Source organism: Hyperolius riggenbachi, chromosome 3 (genome assembly GCF_040937935.1).
Source record: "Hyperolius riggenbachi isolate aHypRig1 chromosome 3, aHypRig1.pri, whole genome shotgun sequence".
Taxonomy (NCBI): domain Eukaryota; kingdom Metazoa; phylum Chordata; class Amphibia; order Anura; family Hyperoliidae; genus Hyperolius; species Hyperolius riggenbachi.
This window is the reverse complement of record NC_090648.1, coordinates 184,590,406-184,617,640: the sequence shown is the minus strand read 5'-3', so window position 1 is coordinate 184,617,640 and position 27,235 is coordinate 184,590,406. Positions and strand designations below refer to the sequence as shown.

Below are 27,235 nucleotides of genomic sequence, written 5' to 3'. Positions count from 1 at the left end.
GTGGAAGCGGCCAATCAGCCGCATGGAAAGGCGGCAGGCGTACCCCACGCGGCCGTTGGTACGCATGACGCCATGGAAGTAGGCGTACCTGACGCGGCCGGTGGAGCGCATGGAGGAGGATCCAATGCGGCCGGGGAGCCGTGTCATCAAGAGGAGGTGGCGGCCGTTGGTACGCATGACGCTTTGGTTGGAGGCGTACCTAACGTGGACGGAAATCCGTGTCCCAAAACGGAAATTGCAGCTTGTAGTCTGCAGGTGGCTAGTGGAGCGCACCAGGAAGTGAAAAGTGTGTCTAGTGGAACGCAGGGGGATGCGGACTCTGCATCTGAAGACAGGCCTAAGCTGGGGACTTGGATCCCTGCCAACCTGGGTATTATTCCTGAAGAACAGAAAGCGACCTCTGAGGCTCGGGACTCTGGTGAATCCATGGAGGACTTCCAAGCTCCCATGAGTGGACAGGACTCTTCCGTGGGCGGAGCCATGCAAATTATTGGCAAGAAGTCGGGTGAGAAAAAGTCTCTTTCCAAAATTTCTTCTGAGAGGGGGAAAAAGGGAAAGAATAAGCTAAAGAAACCTAGCATTGTTGTAGTAGGTGGGGGTAGAAGGAAGAAAAAATCTAAGTGTGATGTAGTTGAGGTGGAGGAGACAGAGTTGTCCTCAATGGAGGAAGAAAATACAAATGCAAATGTAAATGCAAATTTAAAGAGACTCTGTAACAAATTTTTCAGCCTTAGTTCTTCTATCCTATAAGTTCCTATGCCTGTTCTAATCTGCTCCGGCTTACTGCAGTCTTTCCTAACTGCACTGTCTCTGTAATAAATCAATGTATCTTTCCTCTGTTCTGTTTGTCGGGCTAAAGCTTGATTGTGTGGAATGTGCAGGGCTGCTTGTGATTGGTAGAAGCGATACACACCCTCTGCAGGCCCCCTGCACACTCTGAGATGACTTACACACTATGCTTAGCTGAGCCTATTAGAAGCTGGTTAGTTTGTTTGTAAACACTGCCTAAAACTGTTAATTACAAGCCAGGATTGCAGCAGAGTGGCAGAAACAGCACAGAGGGGCACAGGAGAAAATAAGGAATAGAATGGTATGCTTTTTATCGTAAGAATATTAGAGTACAGATTCTCTTTAAATGTAAATATGGGCGGTACTGAGAAAATGCCGCTATACTGGTGCTGTTGGAGGTGTACATGTGTTGTCTATTGGTGGCTCGGACAGAGGTGCCAATGCGGAGTTAAGTCTGCAGGGGGGAGGGGATAGAGATGCAGATGGGGCTCTTCCTGGCACTTCTGTTACAGACCTCACCTCAAGTTCTAAGGTGGCTATGAAAGGTTCGTTTTCTCTCCCTGACAGTGATGATGGAAAAAGGGCTTCTGTCCTATACAGGGAAGAGAATGGCGAGATAGTCATGATTAAGGATAACCAAATCAGTCATGGTCTAGATCCTTTATTTGGACAAAGTTTTCATTCTCTTTCTGATGATGATAATTCAGACTCAGATAGTGAAAGAAAGAAAAAGAAAGATAAAAAGAAACATGTGGAACCTCCGCCTATTAATTTGAAAGATCTAGTCACAGAGTTCCACACCATGGATTGTATTTATAGACTAGAAAAAGAGCGTTTGGTAATACTTGAGGGTCACTCGGGTGAGACCAAAATTTACCCTGTAGAACCTGGTGGGGACTATAAGGGCCTCTACCTAGTGGGCAAAGGTGACCCGAACTGTGGTCGCCAAATTGAGTTTAGTGCTAACGGTAAAAGATTCCTAATTGAAAACGATATGATTAAGAGATTTGCCTACACAGGTAAAATGGAATTTAGCGAGACTATTTTTGGTTTGGGTCCTAACTCCCCTAGGTATGAGGCCCCCTCCCTGTGCCCCCTGTGGTCACCACAGTGCCTGATGAGGCGCCCAGTGACAATTTAGCTGGGGCTGAGGCTGGTGGGGTGGCTGCTGGGTCGGGGGTTGCCTGAGTTGGAGAGGGTGACCAGGGTGGGCTTTGATTTTCCAGCCCTGGGCCCCGCCTCCAACCCGGGAGCTCTTGCTTCTATGGCGGCCCCGGCTCAGGGGACATCTACTGCCCAGCCCAGATCGTATTCCAAGGCAGTACGAAACTCCACGTCTGGGAGGAGAGTCCTAGCTCCCCTGGAGCTAGAGTCTGAAACATTTGTCCCCGGCAGGAGGAACGTAGTCAGACTCAAGTGGGAGCACAATTCCGCTATCCCGAGTAAGAAAGACTTTGTCAAGTTCCTCCTGGATCTGGGGACAAAACCATGCGATTTATTCGCGATCACAGCTCCGGGGGACCCCCCCCCCAGTACTATGATGTGAGTTTTCTATCGCTGCACGGGATGGAAGCTTTCCTAGAGGAGAGGCTGAAAGTGTCGATAAACAACCGTTGGCACGGTTTTTCAGTCCTCCCTCTATCCCGGCAGTCATTAGAAAAGAGGGCTCACATCATGGTACAAAATGAGAGCATCCCTGTTAGGGACCTGATGGCGTGGGTCCGGCATTTTGCTGACGTGATGTCCCCACCACAGCGGGTCCTGGACGACATGGGAATTTGGTGGGGGGAAAATGAGGTGGCGATAAAGCTCCATACCAAGGAGGGAATTGTCACCCATATTCCCCGATCCGCCCTTATAGGGCGTGACAAAATTATCGTCTTTTATCCCGGTCAGCTCAGGACCTGCAATAAATGTGGCAAGAGGGGGCATCTCGCCAGCAACTGCCCCGATCCGAGGTGTAGTAAGTGCCAGGAGTTCGGGCACTCCTCAGGAAGTTGTCGCCATATTAAGTGCAACTTTTGTTTTGAGTACGGTCACCCTTACACGGAGTGCCCGACCTCCTGGGCAACTATGCTTGAGGAGCTCAGGAGAGCCATGTTGGTCCGTATGGACGAGGAGAATCAGCTTGTTCCCCTGCCAACTCCTAGCGTGTCTATTCAGTCTGACCCAGTTCCTAATGTCTCTGAGTCTGTTGTTGTCTCTTCTCCTGTTGTCCCTCCCGCTGTTTCTTCTCGGCCCATTAAGACCAACGTGGCCCCTGAGGGGCAGGCTGGACTCAGGCGGTCGGGGCAGCTCAGGGATGCCTTTCATGGGGGGGAAGGTTCTCCTCCCAAGGCGCAACGCATAAGACCTCCAAGGTCAACAAGAGGCAAGAAGGGTACTAACCCTCCTTCCTCTGGATACCCATTTGCTTCCTCTTCCCCACTGCCTTCCCCCTCAATAGCCCCCTCCCCCTCAAGAGCCTGTTCCCCCTCCCTCTCCTTCCTCTGATCTCCCTCCCCTCCCTTCCCCCTTGCCAGATCCCTCCTTCCCTCCCCCTCCTGATGACGCTGTCATCAATCTCCCCCCCCTCCTCCCAATGACATTGTCATCGATCTCCCCCCCCCCTCCAGATGACATTGTCCCTGATTCCCTTCCCCCCTCCTCCCCTTCCATCCCTGTTGACCCTGGTCATGTCCCTTTTCCCCCTTTCACGGGGGTTTACCTTCGGCCCAGAGGCAAGGAGCTCTTGTCCTCAGAGGAGAAGGTGTTTTTAGAGGAAAGATTGAAAACTAGAAGGGGTAAAAGAGGACCCAAAACTGGGCCTCTGGTGAGAAAAGCTTCCCAAAAGAACTGGGAAATTCTAGTACAGAAACGCCAAGATGTCAAGCTGGCTAACCGTTTTGACATACTGGCCAGCGGTCCTCTATCATCAGAGGAAAAAGACATGGCGACTGGTGGTACTGCCACTATTTGAAGGGGTATTGTCCTTGTGTTTGTGTTTTTCTTTTCTTGTTGATGTTGTGTTTTTGCTTTTAGTTTCATTGTCCTTGTCCAAAGGAGTATGAAGGGAAACCTCAATCACTCTAATGGCTGCTCCCCCACCACTAATGTTGGCAACGATCAACGGTGCTAGCATCAAAACTCCCAGAGCTCAAAAATTTGCGTTTTCAATTCTGGCCAGCCTGGAGGCTGATATCCTTTTCCTACAGGAGACCAGGCTCACCTCTATGGCTGACCTCTGGTTAGCCGAGAGGGACTGGGTGTCTGGTCAGAGTTTTTGTTCTCTTGCGGGAGAGCCTGGTAGTGGTGTGGCGGTCCTTTTTAGGACCGACATGGTAATGTGCCGGCGAGTTATCGAGGTGGAGATGGGTAGGTGTCTGGTCTTGGACGTCTGTGTGAGAGGGCAGGACCTCAGGCTTATTAACACCTATGCCAACCCCTCGATTAAAGGGGAGAGGAAGCGCCTTTTCACACAGATCAGGCCATTCCTTTTTTCCGCTTGTCCTGTGATCCTGGGTGGTGATTTTAACACCGTCACTAGGGCCAAGGACAGGGCGAGTGCTCGGGTCCGGATAAGCGGCGATGGTAGGTTTTTAGATAGGATAGTTAAAGATGCTGATCTGGTGGATGTACACATTCGACATTCACCGGGTCTCACAGGCTTCACTTTTTATAGTGGTAGTCGTAGGTCTAGAATAGATAGGTTTTTTGTTTCGGAGAGTCTCATCACTTCAGCCCCCAAGCTGTTGGCGGTGGAATTCTCTGACCACCTTATTCTATCGGTGTGCTTAAATGCTTTAGACGCTCCTCCCAGAGGTAGGGGTATCTGGAGGATGAATTCGGCCCTGCTGCTGGAAAGTGAAGTGAGACAATCCTTTGAGGAGTTTTTTCAGGCACAGGTCTCCATCCTGGACTGTTTCAACAATAGGTCTGAGTGGTGGGAGGAAGTCAAAAAACGTGCTGTCAGATTCTTCAAGGGTCTAGCTATTCGTAAGAGTATTGATAGAAACTTTGCTTACCAGCAACTGAGGGAGAGGTTAAACATTCTTGTCTCTGAGGGCGGAGATCCGGGGGAGATCTCTGAGGTCAAACTCCGCCTCAGGCAGCAGCAATATGACCGGTTGGCTTCTTTGACTCTGGAGAGGGATCATGGTAAATACCACTCGACTGAACCCTTACCAGAGTTTCAAACAAAGTTCAGCGCTTAGGACGGTCCACGGTCTTAGGGATGGATCGGGGTCTCTGACAAAGTCCAGGTCGGAGATCTTGTCCATCGCTAGAGAGTTTTATGCCGAGCTGCTTGGGGAGAAGCCACTTGACCAGGCAAGGATGGATGATTTCTTGGCTTCCATACCAGGTCTGGGAGAATTTGATGTTTCTGGTATTGATTTGACGACCGAGATCACCGTAGACGAAGTAGCGAGGGCCATTGATGGTCTCGCGCCTAAAAAGACCCCGGGTCCGGGTGGACTGACGGCCGAGTTCTACAAGGCTTTCAAGTCTGTCTTGGCCCCTCAATTGGCCGGTGCCTTTAACGACTGCCTTGCCGAGGGTCATTTACCACCCTCCATGAGGCAATCTGCGGTGATCCTGTTGTCAAAAGGTCGTAATCCTGAGATGATTGAGAACTGGCGTCCCATCAGCCTTCTCAATGTCGACAGGAAGATCTTGGCAAAAATTTTATTCTGGCGCTTGTCCCAGGTAACGGATGTGCTTTCCCGCCACCAGCACTGCTCGGTTTCAGGTAGGAGCACTTTCTCAGCACTGTTAGCTGTCCGGGAAGTTCTGGAACGGTGCAGGGCTGAGGGCTGGGGAAAGTTCTTGCTAACGTTGGACCAGTCGAAGGCCTTTGATCGAGTCAACCATAAGTACCTATGGCGGCTACTTAGTGTGTACGGCTTGCAGGGGAGGTTTGTTAATTGGCTACAGACTTTATACAAAGAGGCTGAGAGTTTCATGCTCATCAACGGATGGGTTGGCCAGCCTTTTGAGGTGAGTTCGGGGGTCCGCCAGGGTTGTCCGCTGAGTTCTCTACTGTACGTGTTTGCCATCGACCCCTTCGTGAGAAGGTTAGAGGGCAGTGCGCTCGGTGGGGTTCCTGTGGGCATCTCTGGTGTCTCGCCTCTGAAGGTGGTGGCTTATGCCGATGATGTTACAGTTGTGATCTCGAAGGCGGAGGAGGCGTTGGTGGTGGCCGAAGAGATCGCTCTGTACTCGTCGGCATCTGGTTCGAAAATCAATCCGGATAAGTGCGAAACTTTCTGGTTGGGAAAAGAAGGAGAATCCTTTGCACTTCCTGGCTCCTTTCCCGTGCCTCAAAATGAAATCAAGATCCTAGGCATCAAATTTGGCCCAGACGATTACGGCCTGCGAAATTGGGAAAGCAAGCTGAAAGATGTCGACACTAAGGTAGCTCGTTGGAAGGGTTGGCAGTTGACCTTTAGGAAACGGGTTGACTTGATTAAAACCTATCTGGTGCCAATAATGTTGTATGTTAGCTACGTTGCAATTTTGCCAGCATCACTGTACACCAGGATTAATGCTCTGTTTTTCCTGATGTTATGGGGGAACAGAACGAACCCAGTACGTAGAAACATCACTTACAAAACTAGGCGAGAGGGTGGCTTAGGGATGGTCAACCCGATCGTCTTTTTCTCTCTGATGTTTATTAAGTTCAATCTTGGTAGTTTATTGGCAGAGAGCCTGCCTACTTGGGTAAGCTTCTTTCAGATCTGGTGTGAGCCTTTCCTCAGGGACTGGATGAGCGGTGGCTTAGTGAAGAAACTGAATGCACGTCATGGCTACCTTCCGGCCTATGTTTTGCCTTGCATGAAAAAATTGCGGCAGTGGGGATTGGGAGTGGAGGACATCAGATCGGTCGACAGGAAAGTCCTGCTGACTAGGGTGGTGGACTCTTATTTCCATGACCCACTGGCCTTGAAGGATTGCCCAGGCCCAATTTTGAAGGAGGGTTTGCGGTTACTTAACTCACCGCGCGTTCCGAACAAATTGTGGGACATCGCCTGGCTAACTTTCCAGGGCAAGCTTTATGTTAGAGGGAACATGTGGGGTCGGAGAGCGGAGATTCGTGGCTGTCCTCGACAGGAGTGTTCTGTTGAGGAGGACATGGACCACTTTCTAACAGCATGCCCCTTTAATGTAGAAGTGTATAAACAGGTGGGAGGGGCCCTAGGTATCCCATTTCTGGAGCATCTGAGTTATGCTGAGTGGGCTTATGGAGCTTTTAACCAACGCCAGAACTTTGATTTGTGCACTTTATACATAGTTTGCCTAGTGGTTAGGAGACACGTATGGTTGGCACGGTGTGACGTAGCGATTAGGCAGAAAATCTCGCCTGTCCAGGTGGTGGTGAACGGCATTCTCGGTGAGGTTGGGAAGATCCGGTTCTTGGAGAGGAAGAAGCTGGGGAGAGGAGCTTGGATTCTGGCCTGGCAGAGTATCAAGCCTCCTTGAACTAGTGGATTCTTCTCCAGGGTGTTGCTTGCTATCTCTTTTTTCTTACACCCTAGATTTTTGAGTTTTTGTGATCCTTTTTGAAGTCTGGCCGCAGGCACAAAGGAGATATCCCTTTGTGCTTCTTCTACATATCTGTTGGTAGCGGTGATGGTTTGTCTTGTTAATTAATTTCATTTTTGTCTTGACTCAATGTTGTCTATAGTCTTTCGTATACCCTCGTTTTTTGGGCGTAAAAGACCCATTGTATGATCGTGTTGTATGGGTGGTGTAGTGTAGGTGACGTCATTCTTTTTTGGTGGTGGTGTATGTTGTGTGTTTTTCTTTTCTTTTATTCATTTTTAGTCTGTTGGATGAGTGGTGTAATGTGGGTGTTGTGCCTCGTTTTATGGTGATGGTTTTCACGTTATATGGTTTTCTTTCATTTTTTGTCTGGTTGTCTTAGTTGTATAAAAGTAGCTAACTGATACCCCTTCATCAGTATATCTCGTATGAGAATGATTTTTAAGAGTTATTTTGGATATATCCTGTTTTGAAGATATCCTTTTGTATTATATGGTTTGTTCCTGATGTAAATATTGTACATAGATCCTTTAGTCTGATGAGACTACGTATACAGCAGAATACCTAATGATGTAAACTTCGTATATAAGATTTTTTGAGAAAATTTCTCGCGTATTTTGTTTCTTCGCATGTGCATACTTTTAATTTATTTATTACTCATGATGTATGCTGTATAACCTTGATTTTTTATAATAAAACATCCACAATCTAATCCCTACCATAGTCATATGTCTATGTATGTATGGTGTAGTGCAGAGTTCCCCAACCCTATCCTTAAGGTCCACCAACAGTACATGTTTTGCAGGAAACCAGACACATTCACAGGAGAGGTAATTAGTGTAGCAGCAGAGCTGATTAACTACCTCTGTGGATTTATACAAAACATGCACTGTTGGTGGTACTTGAGGACAGGGTTGGGGAACACTGGTGTAGTGCAATATTTCATAGTCTAGGGCCAATTTAGGGAGAAGCCAATTAATTAATCTGTATGTTTTTGGGATGTGGGATGAAACCGGAGTACCCAGAGGAAACCCACAAAGACACGGGAGAACATACAAACTCTGTGCAGATGTTGACCTGGCTGGGATTAATGATTAATGGGATTAATTTGTGGTTAATGGTGCTACATGTGAGGGAGCCATGGGGAGCAGAGAGGGGGGGCAACTTGGCGGGGTTTAGCAGCAGAGGTCGGTGGCAATTGCCCCCTTTGCTTCTATGGCAGCATCGGCCCTGCTGCCTAAAAAACCTTTTGCACTTTGCAACTTAGTACTAAAACGTAGGTGAAAAAGTACTGTCAAAACAATTCTGAGTATTTTCTTGCTTGCTGGTGGCTTAAAAAGCATTTTATTTACAATGGAAAAATATCACCTAGGAGAAAACTTAGGAGAAAAAGTGAATTGAATCAGTCCCATTGGGTTGTGGTTTTTATGTAGATAAATTAACGCATGATAGCGCCCTGCCCATAACTTTGAATGTGACCATTTACACTATGCAAGATGTAGCACATGGCATAATTTTTAATGTTCTGCGACATGCATTGTGAGTGTACACTGCGCGTCTCAAAATGAAATAGGCTGTAAACACATCATAATGCCGACTGTGCACATAATAGGCCTGATGCACTAACGTTTGATAAGGACTGGGTATGGACATTTTACAAGTACTACTACCAACACCAGGGTACAGTGAGTTGCTACAGTAACATGCAATACACTACTTGTGTAAGTAGCATAATGTGCGTTGTGTGAGTTACCACAGCAATTAGTGAGTTACCTAAATTATAGGGTTGCTTCAGTTGCGCATTGCACGTTATTCCCCTGGCCTTTACCAAAAGTTACATCAGGCCCAATGTGTGTTAAAATGATCAAGTTTCCAAAATGATCAATCATTGCGATCGATTGAAAACCCACCCAAATTGGGCCCACCAGTGGCGGGGTAAATGATAAGCAGTCCAATCGGACTAAAAGAATCATTCCGGTTCAGATTGAAGGAGCGGTTGATAGAACGATCATTCATCATTGATCAGCATTAATAATGGTGGTCAATCATTTAGAAGATGGTACCATTAATGGGCACCATAAGACATAACAGTGATGCAGCCTCTTTTATGCAATAAGCAAACAAAATTGTTCCCACTCTTTGTAATGTTGATTCAGTAGTAATGTGACTTTAAGAGTAGAGATGGCCCGGTTCGCCGGAGAACTTGTTCGTGCAAACTTAGCTGGTTTGTGTTCGCGGTCGCGAACACTTAGCGAGTTCGACCCGCCCCCTCCACTACATCATTGGGCTAAACTTTGACCCTTTACATTACAGTCAGCAGACACATGACAGCCAATGAGGCTGCACTCCCTCCTGGAGCCCCCCTCCCCCTTATAAAAGGCAGCAGCATCGGCAATGTTCTCACTCTGTGTGCCGCTGTATTAGTGATAGAAGGGAGAGACATTGGAGAAATAGGAAAAGCGATAGTTAGGAGGTCTGTTAGCTTGCTCTTTGCTGATATTTGTTGATGAAAAGCACCCCAAAACTGCTCTTTTGAGAGCTAATGTTCTTCTGATGTGTTTTGTGTGTGTGTGTGTGTGTGTGTGTGTGTGTGTTTGTGTGCCACTGACACTGCATATACAGCCCTGTCTGTCGCAGCTGGCCCTTGCTAATTGCTGTACTGTGCCAGGCCCAGCACATTCAGCGTATACCTTTCACTGCCTCTGTGTGACTGCACTTTGTATTATACCACCAGCAGTCAGGTCAAAAAAGTGTTCAGTACCTCACCTTTATAAAAAGGAATGAGGCATGGATCCCAGAGGGATACTGCCTGCCCAAAGACTAATTCAGTCCCCACACACAGCATCTCTGCCTGCACACCGTGTGACTGCCTGCCCCAAGACTAAGTCAGTCCCCACACAGCATCTCTGCCTGCAGGCTACTTGACTGCCTTCTCCGCCACCACCAACAGGGTCCAGAACTCTAGGTGGATTCCTGAATTTTTATGGCCGCTGCTGCTACCAAACATAATAATAATTTTTCTGGTGCGTGTACATGCCTTATTTTTCTGGCTGCACTGCAGCTGCAACAACAAAACAAAAGGCATGCACATGTGCCAATTCTCCTTCATGAACGTTACCTTGCCGCGGTGAAGGGGCTTGCGTATCACAATGAAGCAATGGCCGGCTATATGAGTGTGTTGGGGCCACACCTGACCCAAGATAATAAGGTCATTGCTTCATTGTGGACAGTTGTTCTGTCATTGAGCTACCTCAGCCCGACCATATGGGCTTGAAAACCACCATCACCTGCACTCTCGCCATGGTGCGCACCAGTCCAGCACGGCCGTCACTACACAAACAGCTGTTTGCGGTGCGTTACACAGTGAGTTTGGTCTGTCAGTGTGAAGCAGTACACTACTTACACTAACTGCTGATCCATGTATACACACGCAAGATGTTTTCAAGCACTTTAGACCTCCAATTTAGCAATGCAGTGTGATTTCTGCCTTTTAGGGATTATAACCCTGCTGTGCGTCAAATTCGTAATTTTCCCCGGGACTTTTGGCATGTATCCCACTCCGCCATGCCCCCCTCCAGGTGTTAGACCACTTGAAACATCTTTTCCATCACTTTTGTGGCCAGAAACAGTGTTTGTAATTTTTCAAGTTTGCCTGTTCATTGAAGTCTATTGCGGTTCGAAAAGTTTGCAGGTTCGCAAACTTTTTTGGAAGCTCGAGTTCGAAGTTCGCGAACCCAAAATCTGAGGTTCGAGCCATCTCTATTTAAGAATAGGTTATCTTTAAATACATCTGAAAGTGTAATGACACTGTAAATGTTAAAGGAAAGGTCTGGATCCACTCCATTAGCTCCAATAAGTAGTCATGGGGCTGCCATCCAGTACCATTAACATCATTGATAGGCTAAGGAGTAGTATTAAAGTGACCCTGCAGAGAGATCAGTATAGTGGCTGCAATATGTATTTCCCCTTATACAAATGTAAATTGCCTGGCTATCCTGTTGAGCTTCCTGGCTTCAGTAGTGCCCCAATTACACACCTGAAGCAGGCATGCAGCCAGTGTGGACAGACTATAGTCAGTGTCTGATCTCCATAGTCATCATAGACCAGTGGCTTAAAGAGAAACTCCGACCAAGAATTGAACTTTATCCCAATCAGTAGTCGTTACCCCCTTTTACATGAGAAATCTATTACTTTTCACAAACAGGTACCATCAGGCACTGTATGACTGATATTGTGCTTGAAACCCCTCCAACAAGAAACTCTCAGTATGTACTCCTGGCAGTTTCCTGTCTGTGAACCTTGCGGCATTGTGGGAAATTTACTGTTTACAAGTGGGATGCGAAAGTTTGGGCAACATTGTTAATTGTCATGATTTTCCTGTATACCGTAAATCATCTATTGTTACGATAAAAAATGTTGGTTAAATATATCATATAGGAGACACATACAGTGATATTTGAGAAGTGAAATGAAGTTTATTGGATTTGAAGAAAGTGTGCAATAATTGTTTAAACAAAATTAGGCAGGTGCATAAATTTGGGCACCACAAAAAAATAAATTAAATCAATATTTAGTAGATTTGCAGAATTTACAGCCTCTAAATACTTACTGTAGGTTCCAATGAGGGTCTGGATCAGGGGCGTAACTAGAAATCCCCGGGCCCCCCTGCAAAAAAAAATCCAGCCCCTCCCCCCCCCCTCCCTAGGGCCCGCTCAAAGACTTTTGTGGGGCAGGAGGGGTTGCAACATAAGAGGAGAGCGTGGCTGCTGATCGGTGGGGAGAGGGGAGATTCCCCCCCCCCCCCTCACCTTGGGCTCTCCTCTCAGCGCTCCCCTCCTGCAATCTTTAGTTACAGAGGGCGGGCAGCAGCGGCGGCAGGCAGGTCACATACCTCCTTCGCCTCTGAGGTCTCCCATCAGTAAGTGCTTCATGTCACTTCATGTCACATAAAGCTCTTAGACATCGGAGACCTCCGGAACGAAGGAGGTAGATGACCTGCCTGCCACCGCTGCTGCCCACCCGCTGTCACTAAAGATTGCAGGAGGGGAGCGCTGAGAGGAGAGCCCAAGGTGAGGGAGGGGGGGAATGTCCCCCCTCCCCACCGATCTGCGGCCACGCTCTCCTCTTATGTTGCGACCCCTCCTGCCCCACAAAAGTCCCTGAGCCCTACACCACAGATTTTCAATTATATTCAGGTCTGGGGACTGAGATGGCCATTCCAGAACGTTGTACTTGTTCCTCTGCATGAATGCCTTAGTGGATTTTGAGCAGTGCTTAGGGTCGTTGTTCTGGTCTCCAGAATCTGCTGATACTGAGTGGAATCCATGCATCCCTCAACTTTGACAATATTCCCAGTCCTGCACTGGCCACACAGCACCACAGCATGATGGAACCACCACCTTATTTTACTGTAGGTAGCAGGTGTTTTTATTGCCCCTGGCCCCTGGTTCTGCCCACATAACTCAATTTTAGTTTCATCAATCCACAGCACCTTATTCCAAATGAAGCTGGCTTGTCCAAATATGCTTTAGCATACCTCAAGTGGCTCTGTTTGTGCTGTGGGCAGAGAAAAGGCTTCCTCTGCATCACGCTTGCATACAGCATCTCCTTGTGTAAAGTGCGCCGAATGGTTGAACGATGCATAGTGACTCCATCTGCAACAAGATGATGTTGTAGGTCTTTGGTGCTGGTCTGTGGGTTGACTCTGTTCTCACCATTCGTTGCTTCTGTCTATACGAAATTTTTCTTTGTCTGCCACTTTGAGCCTAAACTTGAACTGAGCCTATGGTCTTTCATTTCCTCAATATGTTCCTAACTGTGGAAACAGACAGCGGAAATCTCTGAGACAGCTTTCTGTATCCTTCCCCTAAACCGTGATGGTGAACAATCTTTGTCTTCAGGTCATTTGAGAGTTGTTTTGAGACCCCCATGTTGATACTCTCTAGAGAAAATTAAAAGAGGAGGGAAACTTACAATTGACCCCCTTAAATATTCTTTCTCATAATTGGATTCACCTATGTATGCAGGTCAGGGGTCACTGAGCTTACCAAGCTAATTTGAGTTCCAATAATTAGTTCTGAAGGTTTTGGAATCAATAAAATGACAAATTTATGCACCTGCCTAATTTTATTTAAACAATTATTGCACACTTTCTGTAAATCCAATAAACTTAATTTCACTTCTCAAATATCACTGTGTGTGTCTCCTATATGATATATTTAACTGACATTTTTTATTGTAACAACCAACAATTTATACAGGAAAATCATGACAATTAACAATGTTGCCCAAACTTTCGCATCCCACATCATGTTACAGTATACTACAAGTTTTTATTACATAGTGAATTATCTGCACTCCAGTCTGGGATTCTCACAGTTTCTCAGAATGTGATAGGCAGCTCCCTCCCACCTCAGCCTCACAAACTGCATGACAGACAAGCTAAAACTGAGAGCTGAAACTGAGAGCAGAGATGCAAGAGTAAACAAAACACACAGACCCTGCAGGGGGCGTGCATAACTTGTATTCATTACAGAGGCAGCCCATTCCTCCCTGGGTTGACAAAGCTTGACAAAGAAAATATTTGATATATTACAGAGACAGTGTAACTGGAAAAGGCTGCAGTAATTCAGACCACATTATAACAGGTATAGGAACTTACAGGATAGAAGAAATAAGGCTGAAAATTTTGTTACAGAGTCTCTTTAAGAGCTACATCTGAGGGCCCCATGAAAGATTTGCTATGGGGCCCCATGATGTCTAGCTACGTTACTGCTCACAATGGTGGGTTGCTGGAAGAGCAACCACCAAACAGCGTTTGAGGAGGATAACTGCCTCCAAACGGGTAGAGCTCGCCATCTGTACAGGTCGCTGCATCAGAAGAACCTGAAGCCTGGTGGCCTAAGGGGAACACCCATCGAGAAAGAGTTGTATCTGTGAACAACACATGGAGGAGAGGTGCCCAAGAGTATAAAATATTAAAAAAATTAAAAACAGATTGAGTTGGCTTACCTCATACAAGAATTAATTTACGGTACAGTAAGAAAAATAATTTATTGAGCACTAGGCAACGCGTTTCATGAGATTCAACTCACTTCATCAGGCTATTCACTGTGGGGTGAAGATTAGCATCTAGCATCGGGCGCCAAGAGAGAAGCTGTCACTTGTATGCCTGAAAATTAACTCTTTCAGGTAACAAAATAAAAAGAAAAACAGTTGGGTTATTAATATTTTTTGCACTGTACAGACACTTGTTTATCTCATCATGTCACATGTCACCTTGGGTAGACGCCTAAACGATTTTCACAGAAAGGGGTCGAAGCACATGGTTCATTAATTTACCATGAGCTTATTTCACATATGTGTTGGTGCTATGAGGGTCAGCATTGGTCATTATCTGATGCAGTCACCTAGGCCTTCTGATACCAGATCTTCAGATACCCCACAGAAGAGGCTTTCTAATGTTGTGAGCATTTTATGTTCAATTCCAAGAAAAGCACAAACAAAAAGAAGAGAAAAGCAGCATACGCTCCATAGTTACCAGTGGGTGAGGCAACAAACATGCAGAGGACCCCTTAACCTTAGTTACCAGCCAGCTATGCATGTCATTACTGGGTGGCAGTGCCTTGAAATGGTGGAAAGCCTGCTGGTTTGCACAGGGGCTTTTTTGACTGATGGCTTACCAGCAATGAAGAGGTGAGTGGTTAGCCCCAATAATAATAATAATTAGTCTGTGGTTCTGTACAGAGTAGGTCCTCCACCAGCACCAAAGAAAATTTGGTGAAAAAAGTTTCTCAATTTAATTATTTTCATTGATTGACTCTGTAAACTAGATTTAAGTGGCCAAATACTGTTATACTGTTTCCCTATTTATGGAATGGTTTATGGCTCTATGTTCTAGAAACAAGTGGTACATATAGATATAATGAATTTAATCACGAGTCTGGTGTATTGTGATGTAACAGCTGTGATTTATTTAATACCATGTGGTAGGAATAACCAGTAAAAAAAAGCAATGGCACTTTCATAGACACTGGAATGTGTCTTTATACTTGCTATATAGCTCTGACATTTAGGAGTGATAGCCAGCACAATAGGAGAGAGAGAGACTGTGGTAGACATTTCTTTGTTATCGAATTCTGAGAAAAAGATTAGGAATGTTTTTGCTGCCATCTGCTGGACAAACTAAGATACAACATTGCAGCAGCTAGATATAGTTTTATTCCTTTACGGCCCATTTCCACTATACCTAGGCAAAGCTGCATAGAAATGCATTTGCGAATTTGCGTGCGTTTGCGTGCATTTTTTTTCATGCAAATTTCATGGGTAAATGATTTTTGTATGTTCTTGTCACTTTTCATCACTACTGACATCCGCATGCGTAAATGCGTATATGTACTCACTCGTAAACCACACAGAAAATTGTTACAGAGGCGGTCGTTTTTTTTTCACCTGCAGGGGGGGGGGGGGGGGGGCAATTTCGCCTGTAATGGAAACAGGCCTATTGAAATACAATACATTGCATATTCGAATTCGGTGCGGCTAATGCACGTAAATTTGCCATAGTGGAAGCGGGCCCTTAGGCCTGGGACCCACTAGCCCGTCTTTCCTGCACGGTCGGTGGATGGAGCCGTGAGCGGAGTTCCACCTACGCCACTAGGAATCGCTGCAGCACTGTGTTTAGCGATTCCTAGGGCATTTGCAACATAGATTACCTGATCTTTTGAAGAAGCTTGTGATTTGAAGGATATTTTTTAAAATAACTTTATTATAGTTATCAGGCGTCCTTCTTCCGTCCATAGCCCCGCCCCCTTAAGGAAGAGGTCATAGGTGCTTCTCTATGACCAATCAGAAAATCATCCGTGATCTCTACCTTTAGGGGCAGGTTATGGACAGAAGAAGGAAATACAAACACCCAATAAGTATATTAAAGTTGTATTTAAAGCTAATCGCTCGGCCCCCATAGCGCTGCATAACTGCTTTGACAAGCAATTTATGCAGCGCTTATATACTTTTCATTAAGTGGTAACGAGCTCAAAATACTGCATGTCCTGCAATTGACCCTAATCACAATTGCACTAATGGGTTCCCCCTCACTCACTTTCATTGGTAAAGCGTTTTTGGAAATCGCCAGCGATCCCAAACCGCTGCTAAAAAACACCCTAGTGGGTTCCTACCCTAACTCTGGTCATTACTTAGGGTGCTAGAACACAAATACATTTGCATAAACACATTGGGCAAGTTTTCTCTAGGAGATACTTTTTCATCAAACTTTTCTGCATTCAGCAATTGAAAAAGTACCAAGAAAAAGTAGGTGAAAAGTACTGTTGAAATTATTTTGTGTAATTTCTTGCTTGCTGGTGGCTTAAAAGGGATTTTATTGATAACATGGAAAAATATTAGGAGAAAACTTGGAGAAAAAGTGAATTGGATCTGGCCCATAGTTTCTCATCACATTTACACATACACATGATGATCATATTACAGATGTTTAGATGCATGCATATTTTTGTTATTGATCACATTGGCTGCGTTATTGATCACATTGGCTGCCTAATCACATTAGGTATATTTTCCATATGTAAAAGTGCATTTAAATACATTAGGCAGCCACTGTGATGTACAAAGACACCGCCTAGTGTCGCGGATACTTCTGCTTCTTCAGAGGTCTCTACTGTTATACACTCTGTAGTCAGGAGGAGCTCCACACCAGAAAGAAGATGAGTGTGCCTCGACCTTCACCTCTGCGTCCACTAAGGTGCTCAAAGCATTTAAGTAGTAAAGAGGTCGGCACGTGCCGACCTCTTTACTACTTAAATCTTCAGAGGTCTCTGACATTTATATTTAAATACATTGCTTCCTCACTTATAATCAGCTTTGAAACATTGCTAACATAGTATTATGGATCACAGTGTAGGGATTAGATTATTAGCTCTTCTGATAGTGACAAGACTATATAGTCTGTAAAGCGCTACGGAAGAGGTCGGTGCTATATAAATACTAAATATTAATGGTATTTTCTCTTTCGTTTCATGTTCTGTAGTGCCTTCCCCAGGTGCAATAAGAGTGACAAGAATTTCTTTTTTTTCATGCAAGGCCGCTTAACCTAATTTATAGTTTTTTAAGCTATTGACTCTTTGCACCTAATAACTGAAGGGTTTATTCACAGTGGGAAGTTGTGTCGCATTGCAGCATTGCAACGCAACGCAAAAAAAAGTGATAATGCACATTAACGCTGCATTACCATCGCATACAGTAGGTACAGTAACGTATACAGGCAATGAAAACTATGCTTTCCTGTACCTGGTAAAGTTTGCATTTAGACTTAGCGCACTGCAGCAGTGCGATTACCATAACGCTAAACGTTACAATGCAACATCCCATAGACTTATCATTGCAGTGCGGTAAGCAGCGTTTATAATGCAGCTCCGCAACGTCCCACTGTGAATGTAGCCTAAAGGCTAGAAAGTTTTAAATAGGTATAAATGACAAATGTTTCTCTTATTTCACTTTTGTACGGTTCTGATGCAGTTCTGTATAATGCCTGAAGAAGAAACTTAATGTTTCGAAAGCTTGCAGTAAACGATGCACAGTTAGTCATTAAAGTGGATCTGAACTCTTGCACAGGACACAAGGAAAACAGAGAGAAATTCACCCTGTGTGTTTTTAGAGAGACGAGCCTGTCTAATTCCCCCTCATCTTTAAGTAATCACAAGTGTAATTTGATCTCTCAGCTGAGTCAGCACAGACATTCGGCAGAATGTTAGCCCCTTGTCTGCTTCTATGAAAGCAGGACGTAAACAAACTGCAGAATTATTGCAGGGTCTGCTGTTGGAAAGAAATGTTTTTCTATAAAGGTGTGCTTATGCTGTTGCTTATCTTTTAGAGCAGAGAAGAAGTTCTGAGTTCAGGTCCGCTTTAAAGGTATTACCTGAATCAACGTCTGTTGGTTTGATGTCTCCATACCCATTCCAGTGACACTTCACAGAGGTTTCCTTTTATAATTTAGCCTATCCCTGTAGCTAGCTAGGTCACTTAACCAAAACTAATTTAAAGAGACTCTGAAGTCTCTAAAAAAACGTTTTTTATATTTAATAAATATGTTTAATACTTTATCCCTTACTAAACCGCCGCATCCCCGCCGCAGTACGCTATCTAAATCCCCCCAAACTACCCTCTACCTCTCCCCCGCAAAATACACGACTTTCTTGGTCGTGGATTTTGCTGCCCTGTGCGCTTCCGTGTGAGGCAGAGCTATGAGCTGCAGCTCTGCCTCTACACGCGTCTGTCAGCGGCGGATCTCCGCCTCTCTCAGCGAAGGAAGACTGAGAGGGGCGGGGGAGAGGAGGAGATCCACCACTGACAGACGCTTTTGAGGCAGGGCTGCAGCTCATAGCCCTGCCTCACACGGAAGCGCTGCCTGGATTGCCCCCCAGGGAGTTTGGAGGGATTTAGATAGCGTACTGCGGTGGGGATGCGGCAGTTTAGTTAGGGATAAAGTATTAAACATATTTATGAAATAAAAAAACTTTTTTTAGAGACTTCAGAGTCTCTTTAAGATGCTTTATGAAAATTGGGGCAATGGAAAGTGGAGCTGCTGATCCTCTATTGATCTCATGCTTCACTTTTGAGATGCGACCCTGAAATCTGATTGGTCACTAGTGGTCACTTTGATCATCCTTGCTCTGAGATTCCTATTACAAACCCACTGGAACACTAGCAATGTCTTGTGTAACAAAAGAGAACTGTATGGAAAACACAAGAATTTAAAATTTCAGGAAGAAAATGAAAAGATCTTTGCGCCGTGAAAGAATGAGAATAGATAACCTTTACTACCGAATCATATGCATGATTAACGTTATATCCTATTAACTTCCGTCATCATGTTATTATAGCACAGCCTAATTAAAAGAGAAGTATTAGCAATCCTAAGTGCCAGAATGGGTAATTGAGGCTGGTATCAGTCGAGCATCCACTCCGTAGAAGCCATTTTTATAGGCCATTTCCTAGACAAGGAAGATTAGCTCTGTGCTTCACTCTTGTACAATGAAAGGTAACGTTCCCAGTGAGGAACCTTTACCACAGTCTAGTGCTCCCATCACTGTAATGTGTAAGAAAATACCTTGTACTTAAAGCTGAATGATGCCCCTCTCAACTGGTAATATATGATCTTCAGAACATAAACAGGCCATTAGCTTGTCTCATCTTCCTCGTGATTTGTGACAGATGAAGGTTATTAGAAAAAAATATCACTATGTTTAATGTGACATCACATGAAAAAATATAATGACTAAAGTAAAGGTGGACCCGTGTGCAATATGTTTATGGCAGTTGGGAAATAGCTGAGAAAAAGACAGGTTCTTATTATACTATAAAAATAATTAATGTGCGCATATAAGCTGAAGTAAATTTGCTTCTTATACTCCTTCCTATCTATCTACGCCTTTTCAGTTTTTCTTTCCAACTAGAGTAACCATATTTTAATCTGGCAAAGCCAAACATCAGTGTAGCATGCCGAAAACATGGGTAAAGGCCGCTGACCAAAAGATTAGTACCCGTCATGAAAAATGGCAGCATTTAAAACCATGCACATCCATATAAGTTTCATTTGTACATTTGCCCTGTAAATGACATTTTTTTCCTTCTCAGAGTTTCCTTTTCAAAAGCACTCCCTAAAGGCAGTGGCCCAATCCAATTGATAGATAAACATCCCTCATCTCTGTGTTTTGAACATTGATGTCACTGTTTTGATTGACATGCCCATTATCTTGGGCTACTTCCAAAAATTTTGACGAATTTTTTTAATGCTTCCATTTTCTCCTGTGAACCTTCTGTCTGCTTAAAAACACTTTACAGCGCGGTATGTTATAACGCCTTATGTGTGAACTAGTTAGGGCTAGTTCACACTGCGGCACTTTTTTGAGGGGTTTTCAGCGCTTTGTTGATCGTTCACAATCAGCAAAACCCTGTGTCGGTGTAACTCTCTGTAAACGTTCTCACTGCAGCACTGCAATTTGTATAAAATCGCAAATGAACTGCATGCAACATTTTTGGAGTGAAGAGGAGCGCAATCACAGAAAAATTGGATTTGCAGTATGAACTTGCCCTTAAAATGACATTACATTTTCATTATAAAATTTCTACAAACATACCGAACATAGTGGCATGGTGGAGTAGTTAACACTATTCCCTCCATATCCTATAAACATACTATTAGCATGTTAACCAGCAATGGTGCAGCCTTTCAATGATGATAGGGATTAGATTGAGAACTCCTCTAGAAGACAGTGACATACCTACATACACTGTAAAGTGCTGTGGGAGTTGTTGTCAGTGCTATATAAGTACATAATAATATTCAGTGCTCTGCGTGATTTTTTTTTTATTTAATGTAATTAAAAAATATCCTTCCCAGCAATAGTGGAGTTTCACTTTGAGTTCTTAATAACATTTACCTCATACAACATTTACCTCAGATGTGTTCCTGTGGTTTCTTCCAGCCTTGGCCTGGGTTATAGGATGCCTTACAGATAGTTAGTAGATCTCCACAGAGGATTACTGAACTAATTATGACAACTGCATGTGCTCCAGAATTCCCAGCTACCTACATGTAACTCAGACATGTAGTGCAACCCATTCATAGGCCATTCAGGGAAAAGCCGAAAAACAGCTCACCCTGCTCCTGCAAAAGCCCCGGCGTTGTTAATTACTATTCACCCTCCAGGCCGCCATGGACTCCAGGGAAATATGAAATTAAGCCAAATTACACTGTTTTATAGCAATTTGGGCTGCGTCTTTTGATGGCGCCCAACTTATGTCTGAGCGCCACTATAGCCATAATTCCCATTGTGGCCTATGGTGCTGCATGGTGCACCCAAATTTCCGGAGCCCCTTTTGCCTGTCTCGTAGTGCAGCAGTGAGGTAGCAATGGGGGATGCAGAGGAGGCGACCACACCAGGTCTCCTTGGACTTGAAGGACTCGCAGGAAGCCCTCCTCCATTCGCTACATTGAATCTCTATTAACACTGAAGTGGGTAATGAACATTTCTATATGTGCTATGAATAGTGATAATCACAAACCATTTCTTTTCCTCTGCTTACTCTTTTATAATGTGGTAGCTGTCCTTTGAAAGCTGTTTTTGTGCTCTGTATCATGTGATATAGTGCTGGGAGTGTGCAGTGTAAAATCTGCACTGGAGCCAATTGCTCTGTAGCTACACCACTGTAGTGCAGCACATGTCATCACAGTTATCCCATGACATCACTATCTTCCCCTTCTGCAGACATGGTCTGCAACTCAATGCAAATAACCATTTTCAGCAGGAAGCTGGTCTAAACCATTTGTGTGTTATTGTGCACCTTTCCGCTTTGGCAATCCAACATGTTGAATCACTCTCACCCGACTGACTTCATCTTTCTGTTGATGTTCCCATAGTGCCGTTATTCCTGCTCATTATGCCTTCTGCATAGAACAGCACAAATAATAGTGTGAAGCACACCTCCTGTTGCCAGTAGATGATGTGCCAGGCTAGGATCCAGCAGCACTCTGGACCGTTAAGCATGTAGTAAGGAAGCAGCCGGCACCATCCAGTTCAATTTATGCTCTTTTATTGTAGTAAAAACATCACAACAAATCAAAACAATGTAAAGGCAATGCATGTCCCCAATAATATAACAATCTGCCAAATAAATAAATAATAAATATATAATATAAATATAAAATAAGGTAGGTGATCTAAGAGATAGGTTCTCAACGTGTGGTACGCGTACCAAAGTGGGTACTTCTGAGGGTTCTAGGGGGTACTCGGGCTAAATAACAAATTTAGAGTTTTAGAAAATGATAAATCTTATTTAAACAGCACCAAATGAGTATTTTAGCTAATTAAAAGCAATAGTTAATGCTTGGAAATGGTTTAGAACCAATTATAATGTACTACGATTAAATATATATTTGTCAAGGGGTACGTGTGATAATGTTTACTATGCTAGGGGGTACTTGGTGAGTACAGGGTTTTAAAAGGGGTACATACCAATAAAATGTTGAGAAACACTGATCTAAGAGAGCAAACTGAGAAGTGAGATAATAAATAACCATAAAGGGAAGAACTTTACCAAAGTGGAGCAGAGAGGAGACATGCCGTCGAGACCCCCGTTACACCTATCGCAATTTGCTACGTGACGTGGCTTCCTCAGAGGTTGTGCATCAACCTTTGAGGAAGCCATGCCACATGGCAAATGCATTGACCCCATTGGCATATATGTGTTTTTAGTTGTTTTCATTCGTATTTGACAATAAAGCTGAATTTATACTGACTTACAGTATATGGTCTGGTGCGGTATTATGACTACTTTCTATTATTTTAAAGTGTACCTTAGACAATGGGAAGTAAAAGTTTATTCATACCTGGGGCTTCCACCAGCCCCCTCCACGCAGATCACTCCCATGCGGGCACCCAAAGCCTCCTGGATCCTCCCACAGTAGCCCTGATATCTTTGGCCTTTGGCCAGCCAGCGCAGGTGCAGTGCGGCCAAGCATGCTCCCCATTTCACTCCCACGGCTGGGAGAATCCTGTGTCTGGTGCAGAACGTGGCCGTGCGGGTGCGGCAGCTGGGCCGTGCATGAACAGTATGTCCGACTGGCTGCAGAGAACAGGAAGCTTTGGACGCCAGCGTGGGAGCAATCTGCGCGGAGGGGGCTGGAGGAAGCCCCAGTTATGTATAAAACTTTTACTTCCTGTCATCTTAGGTTTACTTTAACCTCCTTGGCGGTAATCCCGAGCTGAGCTCGGGGTATGCCGCCGGAGGTCGCCGCTCAGGCCCTGCTGGGCCGATTTGCATTCTGAAAAAAGCAGCACACGCAGCCGGCACTTTGCCAGCCGCGTCTGCTGCCCGATCGCCGCCGCTCCGCGGCGATCCGCCGCGTGCAGCGGCGAAAGAGGGTCCCCCCAGCCGCCCGAGCCCAGCGCAGCCGGAACAAACAGTTCCGGCCGGCGCTAGGGGCTGGATCGGGCGGCTCTGACGTCAGGACGTCGACTGACGTCCATGACGTCACTCCACTCGTCGCCATGGCGACGAGGAAAGCGAAACAAGATAGGCCGCTCATTGCGGCCTATCTTGTTACTTTCGATTGCCGGAGGCGATCGAAAGTACGCTTCCGGAGCGCCCTCTAGTGGGCTTTCATGCAGCCAACTTTCAGTTGGCTGCATGAAATATTTTTTTTTTAATTTAAAAAAACCCCCATTTCAGCCTCCCTGGCAAAATAAATAAACCGCCAGGGAGGTTAAAGGATACCCGAGGTGACATGTGACATGATGAGATAGACGTGTATGTACAGTGCCTAGCACGCAAATAACTATGCTGTGTTCCTTTTTTTCATTCTCTGCCTGAAAGAGTTAAATATCAGGTATGTAAGTGGCTGACTCCGTCCTGACAGGAAGTGACTACAGTGTGACCCCCACTGATAAGAAATTCCAACTATAAAACACTTTCCTAGCAGAAAATAGCTTCTAAAAGCACGCAGGAAAGAGATAAAAAAGGGTCCATAGATTTCAAAACAATTCATAGATTTTAGCTCTGCCATACTTCGATGAATGTGTCATTGAGCAAAAACAATAAAACAGTTAAAACTTAAAAAGTAGATTTATACATAAAATAAAACTGTGGAATATCTTAAAAAGTCATTTTTAGGAGAAGGAAGATAGATACAATCGCTTATTTCATTAGTTTATTATTTCATCTCGGGTGTCCTTTAAGTTTGCCTTTGTCTTTCTGCAAATTCCTTGGATACAATATTGTTAGTCTTATTTTGATGATGATGATGATGGTGGTGCTAGTCCAGTTTGGTGATCATTGTGCTTCAGAACTCGTTGTTACTTATAACTATTATCTTTCTTATGTACAAATCCACAGAGGAATTCCAAAGACAGGAACAAGAGAGACTGGCGCAGGAAGCTGCCATTAAAGAAAGCGAATTTCAAGATGGAAATAACAAATTCCGACGATTCTTTGGTAAAAAGTCCACGCTTAATATCTCATCTTCTCCATCTAAGAAAGGTAATCATCCAACACAGCTTACAATTGCATTGTTAGCTTGCACTGGTACAATAGCACTGTAAAAAAAAAGTTTACATGCATTTCATTCTATTCCTTGAACTTTTCTTTAACAGATTTCCACAGTTTTCCATTTTCTGTGTGATTTGCAAAATGGTTCCGCCAAAAGGAAAATATATGACTTCATCTAAATTAAAATTAGGGCTGGAAGAAATAGCTGTATAATTTATATACATTACAAGCATTTCTACTTATAACTATATATGTTATGTTCAGCTGTCAAAATAGCTCCCCCTAAATAATCGCACGCACTCACTACAGGAATATTTGCATTTGGCTTGAAGGGAGTTTACAATTATTGCATCCTAAGCAGTCTGGCTTTCTGCTTATGTATTCACCAGTGAAATGGTTGCAGGAAAATAAATACATTAGAGGAGACGTGATATGTTCTATTGTAGGCTGGCCCTAAGTATTAAAAATGACTCCTTGTTTTGCTAATAGCAGCAATATTTTGTATTTCTCATGCTCAGCAATTTTGTCAGCTACCCTTGAAATATAGTTTGTGGTTTCCTGTTCATTCTGTTGGGCTGATCGGACAAAGCAGCCTAGAGAAACAAGGTGGCATTTGAATGCATAAACAGTATCTGACAGATTTAACAATCCTTCATACCTACACATATGGGAGGAAGATGGGCAACAGTACTGAGGAGAAGAGGCAGTCATTAATGAGCCAAAATATTAAAATTAGAAAATTATTTTTAGATACCAGAGATTATGGTGACTTGAATTCTGCTCCTTCTTCTGCCAGCCTGTCTATGGTAGCACATATTGCACCCAAGGATATCTTAGTCATCCTTAACCCTTACTCAGCTAAGACAAGTCAGGGCTTTTCCCATTCTAGCCAACTGGGGTGATGGTGAAGAGCAAGTAAATTGGCACTGTGCCAGTGGTCACATGACTTTTTTTCTTTTTTTTTTTTTCTTTACTAGAGTTATATATTTTTTTATTTGTATTCAGTTACAGGCAGTTATAGAAGAGGCGCCCCAATATTTGTGCATTGAGCTGGGCTTTAATGTGAGATGGCGCAAACATGACACAGTGACTGACACTGAGTGCATTCTTTACAGCCTCACCAGTCTTTCTGCAGTGCTTCATCAGAACAATAAGTTCCAATGAAGCAGAAAAATATCACCAATTCAGTATACTTCCCGGTGTAGAGTGAATGACTGCATTTCTACCTGCTACCCCGCAACCCCCCCCTTCCACCTATCCATCTGACTATTGAAAACCTCTGCATTGGAGCTGACCCTGACTTCTAGCCAGGTGTGTCCACTTACCAACAACTGAATCACTGGTAGAGAATCAGGGCAGAGTTCCACCTCACTATAGGCCAGCCCTTTCTCCAGTACAGAGGAATATGTATAGGCAGAAGGGTTGGGGGTGTGGCTACAGTCACTACCTGCTCTCCTTTACCAGGAACTACAGGCCGCAAAAGCTACAGACTCATTTTCTTTAAATGTGCACTGGATAAAGGGTGGTAAGGCTGCATAGAATACCATTAAAGATTAGATACAGAGAATATAAATTCTTTAAACTCATGCAATGAGCAGATATAATAGTTCAGTAACCCATGAAAACAGCTGATTGGCTGCTAAGCATACAAAGGGAGCCTGTTTTGGGGAATTACAGGAGCCAAGAAGCCACAAAAGGAAAAGCCTATGCTTTCAATATCTTGTCACTAAAAATATTTACTGTATATACTTTCATATAAGCCTAATTTTTCATCATAAAAAAGTGCTGAAAAGTTACCCCCTCGGCTTATATGCATGTCAGTGGAGCAAAACAGAAGGTGGAGCAGGTTTTGTTAATGGCAGAGGAGTGCAAGGATCGTGCACTAGTGATCCTGCTCTTACCAGTTTGTGCCCTGCTGTGTCCATGCCCCCCATGCCCTACATCACGGTGTGCATAGTGCACTGCTTAAGACTACCTGTGTCCCCTGGCTTGTGGAGAAGAGCGTGCAAGCAACGTATCAGCAGTGGGGATTCTTCCTGTGTGGAAATCGCTGTGTCATATATCTATGATGCCATCTAGTGTGATCCTGGAGCACATCTGGCTATGGGGAGGGGGGGGTGACTTGTACTGGGGGAATATCTGGCTACTGTGGAGGGGGCTTATATGCGAGTCAATCACTTTTTCCTGGTTTCTGAGGGGAAAGTGTGTACCTCTGCTTATACGCGGGTCGGCTTATATGCGAGTATATACGGTAGTATGAGAGTGGCTTGCCCAATAATGGCTTGGGCTAAGTTTTTACAGGGAGAAAATTATATTCTAATCCTTTGGAGGCCAGTATTTGAACACATAATTTATACATATACTGGATTTAGTTCCTACTGTTATTCTGTCCAGTGTCCACCAACACCTGACCATCCATGACTTTTCAGCTGTTAGCAGAACTACTAAGGTATACATTGTTAAAATGAGCGAGCTTTGAATGAACGTTTTACGCTCTAAACTGGAAGTATAGATTTTTTTTATGTTAGGTAAGTTGGCCATTCTTGCAGGTTCTGCTGTACAGTGAAGCTGGCATTCTGACTGAAAACCATATGAAACCCAAGTTGGTCGAATTGTTTTTGTATAACATTTTTTCTTAACACAGGACCTTCCCGAACCTGAGATCCACACTAAAGTTGAGTTAATCTATTGACTAACTAACTTACGTTTTAAATTTGAATTATTGATTAATAACTATGGGCTTGATTCACAAAAGAGTGCTAACTGTTAGCACGGCCGTTTTCACGCAAATTTTCGCATTTCACGCGTTTCAGCATTCAGAAAAACAAGGTAGCTGTGCTTATCCTACACAGATCACAAATAG

The 27,235-nt window shown here is 44.4% G+C and overlaps 1 protein-coding gene across 1 annotated transcript in view; it reads left to right on the top strand.

The window, feature by feature from the left end:
- SLC12A1 (solute carrier family 12 member 1) overlaps window positions 1–27,235 on the top strand; it is a 175,290-nt gene that overhangs the window by 114,268 nt on the left and 33,787 nt on the right. Inside the window, exon 20 of the mRNA XM_068272513.1 lies at window positions 24,220–24,363. Coding sequence (XP_068128614.1) covers window positions 24,220–24,363 — 144 coding nt within the window. The remainder of the gene's footprint in view (window positions 1–24,219; window positions 24,364–27,235) is intronic.